At 48.5% G+C, this 8,371-nt stretch overlaps 1 protein-coding gene across 1 annotated transcript in view; it reads left to right on the forward strand.

Annotated features, from left to right (window-relative positions):
• LOC105299172 (bifunctional heparan sulfate N-deacetylase/N-sulfotransferase 3) overlaps positions 1-8,371 on the forward strand; it is a gene marked incomplete at its 5' end in the record, with an annotated part of 105,440 nt that overhangs the window by 95,392 nt on the left and 1,677 nt on the right. Inside the window, 3 exons of the mRNA XM_011370780.1 lie at positions 57-227; positions 1,537-1,646; positions 6,828-6,930. Of these exons, the coding sequence (XP_011369082.1) occupies positions 57-227; positions 1,537-1,646; positions 6,828-6,930 (384 nt within the window). The remainder of the gene's footprint in view (positions 1-56; positions 228-1,536; positions 1,647-6,827; positions 6,931-8,371) is intronic.

Genomic DNA, 8,371 nt, shown 5'->3' on the forward strand with positions numbered 1-8,371 from the left:
GCGCGGGGCCTCGCGGGGCGCTCGCGCCGCTCTGATTCTCCGCCTTCCCCGTGCAGCATCAGCGATCCCACGAAGACCCCGCGGCGCTGAGGTTCAGCTTCTACGAGGTGATCTCGGCCGGGCCGCGCGCGCCCCCCGAGCTGCGAGCCCTGCAGAAGAGGTGCCTGGTCCCCGGGTGGTACGCCAGCCACATCGAGAGGTGGCTCCTTTACTTCCCGCCGCTGCAGGTACTGAGCATCGCGTCACGTGTCACCGCATTGCGGGCTTTGCCCGGGTGCGGGAAACGCCGCTAGCTTGGGCGCTTTCCTGTAAACAACGACACAGCGGCAGAGGACCCCAGCGACGCGCCGGCGGGGAAGCCGCGTGGTTGTCTGCGGAAATGTCCCAGGATAATCCTCCCCGCGCCGTTTTCGAGCGCACCCCCTTCCTGGCTGGAAAAAGCGTTAAAAGCTTCAAACCCCTGATTCTTATCTTGAGAATAAAGCTTGAGAACCTCTTGACCAAACAAGGCAAATGTCGTGTTGCCTAAGTAACTGCCATTACTCCCCTTTGAGCCACCTTGCTGGATTTTTCTTAAGTCCTCTGTTTTCCTTGGCTTCCTTGTGTCTCAGTTTGCTCCGTATCAACCAAGATCGCAAAGTCGGGCCTACGCGGATTGCCTAACGCACCCCGGTCACGCCAGACGTGGCGTGTGCTCTGTGTCTGGAACCCTGCTGTCCAGAACCCTGCTGTCCAGCAGGTAGCTGCTGCCACGTGTGGCTATTTAAATTTGTATTAAAATCATATAAAATTAAAATTTCAATTCCTCAGTCACATTAGCCACATTTCAAATGTTCAGTAGCCACCTGTGGGACACTGCCTCTGTAGAATATGACCATCTTCACAGAAAGTTCTAGAACAGTGCTGGTCTGAACTAACCACAGACTGGAGAGGAGGCGTGAGCGAGCGCTGCGCCGCAGGCTTGGTGGCCCCACCGGTGTCCTGCCACTGATCTCGCCGGGTCCACCCCACCGCCCTCGCCACCACGGCAAGCCAAGCCTTCCACTTAGTGCACGAGGAAAATCTGTCCACACTCGGGCCTCTGGGAGTCCTCCCTTTTCCCCAGAGGGATTACCAAATATCTCTTAAAGCCTGACGGACCCCTCCTCCGGCCGGGCCGTGGCGGTGGCAGGGCCTCTGCCTCGCGCACCGGGTCGCTGGAGGGCCGGCTCCGTTTCCACAGCGCTCCCTCCCAGCCCGCATGGCGGAGTCCACGTTTTGTGTCTCTAAACCTGGTTTCCATTGGTGACCTTAGAGCCACGTTTCTTAACGCTCTGTCGGTCCCCTCGAGCGGCTCCGTTTTCACGATGCCTGCGGGACGGGAGTGCGTTTCGCGCCGGCGACGTGCTTCTGCTCAGGGTTGACGGGGGCAGCCAGGCCCCTGGGTGCTGTGTCGCCGTGCGCGTCCGCGGTCCGGAGGTGTTCCATCACACAGTCCCACAGCTTTTCCTGATGTGCGGTGTCTCTTTTTTTTTTTTTATTTCTCTGGTAATTTAGTTGCTGATTATTGATGGGCAACAGCTAAGAACAGACCCTGCTACAGTGATGGACGACGTACAGAAGTTTCTAGGAGTCTCTCGTCATTATAATTACTCAGAAGCTTTAACGTAAGTTTATATTCTAATTAATTTGCTGACGTTTTCAGCAGTTTGGGGGTGCAGCTGTTGAGTCAGCTGCTGTTCGCATACTGACTCTTTCCACTGAGGTCTCAAGCCCCTGGGAAAGAACGTTTCAATGCTGTGGCGAGGAAATGTCCTGAATCCTCTACTGATTTCTAACTATGACGAATTCCCCTGGGAGGAAAGGAGAGCAACGAATCCGCTGTAAACCTCAAAACCAACAACTCACCTCAGACGAGGCTACCGAGGAGCTGGTGCTGCCGAGCCCAGGTCACAGGCAACGCCGGGGCCTCTCGGAAGCACAAAGAGGCGATTCGCGAGGCGGCTGATGAATTCGCTCTGCTCCCCTTCGTGACATTTTCAAACTATGTCACATGGCGAGGACAGCCCGGCGGGTGGCTGAGCGGGCCCAGGGACGTGTGCTGTCACCACCCCTGCAGACTCCTACTTTCGCCTCTTGGTCTTCACTCACTGTGGGTCCGACCTGTCACCACCTCTCCTTCGGAGGCCTCGGCAGTCACAGCTCTGGCTGGTTTCCTTCTGCCGGTTCCCTCTGACCTCAGGTAAATGACTCGGGCTGGGCAGGGAGAAGGGTGACCAGGAGAGGCACCAGGACGTGATGAGACACACCTGCCAGGCCTTGCGAGCGCCGGCAGGGAGCGCCTCCTGAATTATGCGCCCCAGGGGCCCCTCCCGGCTCCCCGGAACCCTGACTCTGGACCTCGTTCGGCAGGCTGAATAAGGCCTCCATCTTATTTGTCCTTGCACAAGGTGGCGCTCAGACCGATGAGGGTCAGGCTTGTTCCTATGGCACATGCCTAGAGTGACTGGAAGATGCTGAGTTGGATGGGCCACTGACCTGACTGTCCCTATGATACACAGAGTTTTTAACTGTAGACTGAGCCTTAAAGAAACTGGAAAAGGCTGAATCGACAAATTCTTCCACTGTATTTCTCAGTGTAAAGCTCAGTTCTACAGATCAGCTGGTTTTGTCTTTTCTTTGTGCTCTCCATCCTAAGGCCATTCCGAAGCTGAGAGGCAGGCTTCCTTGATCTGTCATCATTCCTTACGGTAAAACACTGGCAGAAAAACACCCAGTACTGCCTCCATCTTGCGTAAATCACATGCGGAGAGACACGTGAGAGAGACATTGCGGTTTAGAGCCGGTGCAGCTCGGGTTCCAAGCTCCCTTCCTTCCTGAGAGGCACGTCCTTCGCTGGCACCATCAGCCCTCCCGGCTCCGCGCTTTCCGTGCGGCAGGTGCTGTCAGGGCTTCGCAGAGCTTGGCTCGGGGGCCACCGCAGATGCGAGGCTTCACATGTAACTTCCAGCGTGACCCGAAAGGAAGCTGCGTGATTTTAGTTTGCAGTTAGAAAGTCAAGTCCACTTTCTCTTTATATCTTTCTAAGGACCGCTTAGAAGAGAAAGCTGCTCTTTTCTAAACAGTTTTCTATTTCAAGTCGGCTTATCTTTGGGTCTTTTTTGTAGAGTACGTAGCAAAGCCTTGTATTTCAGAAAAAGGTAGTGGCGTGTTCTATAAAGCCATGATCTCTTTTTCTTACGGAATGCTCCTTGACCTGCATGCTGCGTGTCGGTCCCCTCTGCATCCAGCTCAGCAGCGAGCTTTTCATCCACCTCCACTGCTGAGAAAAGGGAGTGTAAACTGAAGAGAAGGAACACAAGGAACTGGGGTTCGCTCTGCGCCTGGGGTGCATCCAGCCCGGCTGGCGGCTCAGCGGGTGAGGCAGTGAGATGAGGTACGCCGGTCTCTGCATGCCGGGCCACTGCCATCCAGCTGCTCGTCACATCTTCCTGTCACTCATCAGTCGGGCCGACACTCCCGCAGTTACCCGCTGCGGGATATTTGGAATTCCATGTCGTCGTAAGTCCCAGCTGGTCTCAATCGTCCTGCGTCCGTGCCCTTTGCCTTGTTCTGAATCCCCTTCTCATAAGATGGCTACGCTAGTTCAGGTCCCTGCACTGACTCACTGGTGCTTTGGACATGCTGGGGGTGACCGGGATACAAAACACGTGCTCTCAGGGGTGGCGTTTATGGCTTTGTGTTTTTCCTGCTAGTGATAGTGAAGCCTATCTCTTCGCTACTTACTTAAAACCCATTTAAAGCTCTCTCAGAAGGTACTGAACTGCATGAATTCTCAGCTAGCCGTGTGAGTCCAGTTCTTTGCACACAGTAGAATGAAGGAATGAAACTAGGTCTCTACAAAGGTGTCACTATACAACCTTGGCACCCAAGAGTACTCCGGTTTAAGAGATCTATAAACTGCCATTTTAGATGCATTTGAGTAAGAGATCTATAAAATTCCAGTTTCAAAGTAGAAACTAGAAAAATGGCACTCAGTTTCCCTTGTCGAGAGTGTTATTTATTCCTTTCCACAATCACTAAAGAAAGTAGTCAAGACTCAAATTTCATACAGTATTGGATAATCTACCATGCTTTAAAATGACTTAATACTGTCATCGTGGACTTTAAATGACATATTGAGTATGTTAAAAAAAAAAATCTGATTTTCTTAGTAAGTGTGGGTGTGATCTGAAATAAGCAGTGTAATTTTAAACAGTGTAAAATGGGAACTTTCTCATTCAATTAAGTATGTTAACATTTTACAATTCTTGCTCAATTTAACCTTAATCCCTAAATTGAAAATAGGCTTGGTATGCCGACATCATTTTAGCTTTCGAGTTAGGTGCTATACAGTATTTTAAGGCTGACTGATCATTTGAGAGAAAGCAGAGGAAATAATGCTTATCGTGGAATTGTGCTAACTCATATCAACTAAAAGGAAAAATATGAACTTTTAATTTTTCCATGAATATATCCATTCGCAACTGTACCCAGCCGTCAATGACCACGACAGGAGTGTTCACATTTACGAATACTAGTGAAATACCTGAACCCGACATCTTTATTTCTCAGTCAATTATCCTGTCTGTCAGCATGAACGAAACCAGACTGAATTATGTGGAGTTTTAATTCTCATTTACTATGAAACCGTCAACAACCGGACGACAGGATTTGAATGCCAGGGGTTGAATAAAGATCGCGTGTTTTTCTTCGCTTTGTTCAGTCATAAAGAACTGAAGCTGCTTCAAAATTCAGGATGTCCCCTCCCCTGGCAGCCAAATTCATACTGCCCAGGAGTCCTTCCCCCTGCCAGTTTAGATGCATTTGAGTAAAAATGCGCCACATGAACACTCTTCTTAATAGCAGAAACAGGAGCCATAGTAGCTAAAACCTGTTGGTTCCCTAGCTGACCTGTGAAGGAGCACCTTGAGGTGCCGAATAGGGAAGGAGAAGGGCATAGTCTACTCCAATCTCTTATGATGGGTTTGTTTTTAAAGTGATTGTAACGTTTCAAGATCAGACCACACTTCTGTGCGCTAAGTATTTTACATATACTGCTTCGTAACAACACTCTGTGCTAAGTACTATTAACTAAAAAAACAAACAAACTGGGGGCGCAGAAAAGCTCAGCCAGAAGTCACTCGGCAGGGAAGCTGAAGAGGCAGGACTGAAACCTAATAGTCTTCTGGAGCCTCCGTTAAGCTCTTCAGATCGGTACGCGGTGTTAGAACCGTAGAACAACAACACTGTGAATTTTTAGTAACTGAATGGCGTGTCAGCAATAAGTACTTCTTTTAAAAAACCGAAACCTTAAAATGAGCTTTTTAAAGTTGTCTGCAACTTTATTGTAAAACGAATCCATCTCCAGACACACTGTCACTTGGCATAATCAACGTGTAACATAGTGATACGTGAATTGAAACGACACTGAAATGCCACAGAATGACTTAATCCAAAAGACAATACGGAACGTCCTCGAGAATCTGGAGGGACTGGAGCCCTCGTCTGCTGCTGATGGTGATGTACAATAGACGGCCGCTTTGCGACAGCAGATTCGCAGCTTCTTAAAAATTAAACGGACATTTACAAACATGCCGATTCCAACCCGAGGATTCTACCCAGAGAGAAGCGAAACCCCATGTCCACGAAGACTTGTTCACAGCAACATTCTTCATAACAGCCCCAAACTGGAACCAACCCAAATGATGTCCGTCAGCTGGTAAATGGAATAACAAAATTTGGCATATCCACACCAGCAGGAAAAAAACAAACAAACAAACAAAAAAGGAAATGTCAAGAAAAGAAAGACTTGGAGAAGCAAGCCGGTCAGTGCTTGCCTGGAGCTAGGGGTGACAGCAGGCACTGACTGCAGCGGGCTCTAAGGGACGTGGGGGGCGGTAGGAATGATCTACGACTGGACTGTGGTGACAGCTGTACAACTCTATGAATTTGCTACAGATTCTTGCATTGTCCACTTAGAATGAGTGAGTGTTATGATATGCAGATTATACCTCGAAAAAACTGTTAAAAATGCAACAAACGTTTCTTTCCCTTTCATTTTTCATTCGACTACCATGTGGTGAACACTCACAAAGAGCCACACGCTATGCTAAGTGCCATAAAAAGGAAGAAACCCGCACTCCTGATCATTAAGGACTGATAATGAAAGCTCAAATGAAGGTTACGTGAAGTATTTTTGGTAAACTAAAAAACAGTGTGCTGCTATTATTTTGACTACCAATTATGCCAAGTGAATCCACATTTATAGGCGCTGTGACTTCCATGCAGAGCTCATGGCAAAATAAGAGAGTAGCTTTGGAACAAAATTAAATGGATTATAGCTAGAGAATCCTCGAGTTAATTACTCTGTGGAGCAACAAAACCCTTCCTCTTCTGTGACCCTGTAATTGTGTGACACCAGTGACCTGTAAATCCACAGATATCGATGAAGCCCAACTTGTCACTTTAAACCCTGCAAAGGGAAAGAATGGGCTGGAAATTTATAAAACTTTTTCCTTCCAGATGAAGGATGTGGGCTTATTAGTGTCTATTAATAGGAGACCGTCTGCTGACAATTTTTCTGTTAGGGACCTGGCAAACACACAGCTACGACAGATGGACTGAGAGCTCAGGAGAATGCCAGAACTTTATGCAAAGTGATGTCGTCAAAAACTATGCCAGTTCCTCTGGTTACAGATTAATATCCAAGTAAAAATAGTCATGTTTGGGGTCACTATATCCTATAAATTGCTTGGGGAAAAAAATATGCTTTTTTTGTTTTCTGTATTTTTTTTTTTTTTTTTTAGGTTTGATTCCCATAAAGGTTTCTGGTGTCAGTTGCTGGAAGAAGGTAAAACGAAATGCCTTGGAAAGAGCAAAGGAAGAAAATACCCCCCAATGGGTCCTGATGTAAGTAGAGGGCTTAAAATGCAAAACTAAAGAAGCAAAATGCTAAATAATAGTATATGTACTTCCTTAGAAAAGTGCTTAAAATAAAAATTTAGCCTTTCTAAAAATTAAACGCAACATTTGGATTTCAGTGCATCCAGTTTGCTTGTGTTAATCTTTCCAGTGGAGTGTCACCTGTCAGAGAAGTAACAAAGGAGAACAATAGGATTTCTCATTCTGAATCAGAACAGATAAGATAGTGTCTCATTCCAGAAAGAATGATATGCTCACAGAAGTGCCGGCACCCAAACAGTGTTAACTGAAACCGAGGCGGGAACTACATCGACTGGAAATTGAAAACAGGGCTAAAAGGTTTCTAGTTGTTTTTCGCTAAGTCACTCTGCAGTAGTGTGGCCTGCGTAATATTAGTTACTGATTTACTAAGCGCCGGACTGTTACTGTGCCGCTAAAACCCTTGCCAGGTTTGAAACTGATGTCGGCATCAGGAGGGTCACTCCAAACACCAAAGGGATGGACGGTGGAGACGGGTGCCCGGGCGCTCAACGCTGAAGTGAGTCACAGTGTGGGACAGTCAGACAGTCAGTCACCACGTGAGAAACACTAGGGACGAGCTGACAGGAGCTGTTCCGAGCAGGGCTCCGGGCATAAAGATGAACGACGCAAAGTTCAGAGAGAACATGGGGCCGGCGACCGTGACCTGGATGCCACCCGAAGACCCGGCTGCTCCCTGCATGCCAGGTCTGGCCAGAGCAGAGGAGGCACAGAATGAACGGGCTCCCAGGCCCATGTCTGGGAGGCGGCCAGCCGTCCCCAGCTTTTTCTGGCCTGACCACGCCCGCTGAGTCTGTGGGCTGAGGCAGACGGAAAACAGACTGACGAGACAGACGGACGCGTAAACCACAGAAGGGTCTGGGTTCTCCCCGGTCACGGCGACGCTTCGCACAGAGCACAGATGCTCAGCCTAGTTCCAGTGAGTTCCATTCCTGCAGAAATCCCTGTGTTACATGAAGTTATCGATACAGGATGAGGCTTTTTCTATGGCATTTAAAATGCAGTCCCACATATGACATTTAAAAGAACAGCACGAGGAATTAGATAAAAACTTTGAACAGGTTGAACTCAACAGAACATCTCAGAATAGTATAAAGGGGAGGGTGCAGATGCAGATGCAGATGCAGAAACCGCGCCCCCTGCTTACGACCTTTCTGGCCCATCACTGAAACTGGATCGAAACCCCCGCCGCCACATGCCGTGTCACGCACAGCCCTTTCATTTCTGCCCCCTTCGATTGTTACAATGTTTTTCTTTATTGATGGGAAATCTACCTCCCTATAAGTCAGGATGGCTTGCAAGGCGTTCTGTTTATTCACTGGGTCGAACAGTACAAATGTCCCAGGTCACAGAGTTACCTGGTTTGCCGACTTGCTTTTTAAGGCTCACC

This window comes from Pteropus vampyrus, unplaced genomic scaffold (genome assembly GCF_000151845.1).
Source record: "Pteropus vampyrus isolate Shadow unplaced genomic scaffold, Pvam_2.0 Scaffold174, whole genome shotgun sequence".
NCBI lineage: Eukaryota > Metazoa > Chordata > Mammalia > Chiroptera > Pteropodidae > Pteropus > Pteropus vampyrus.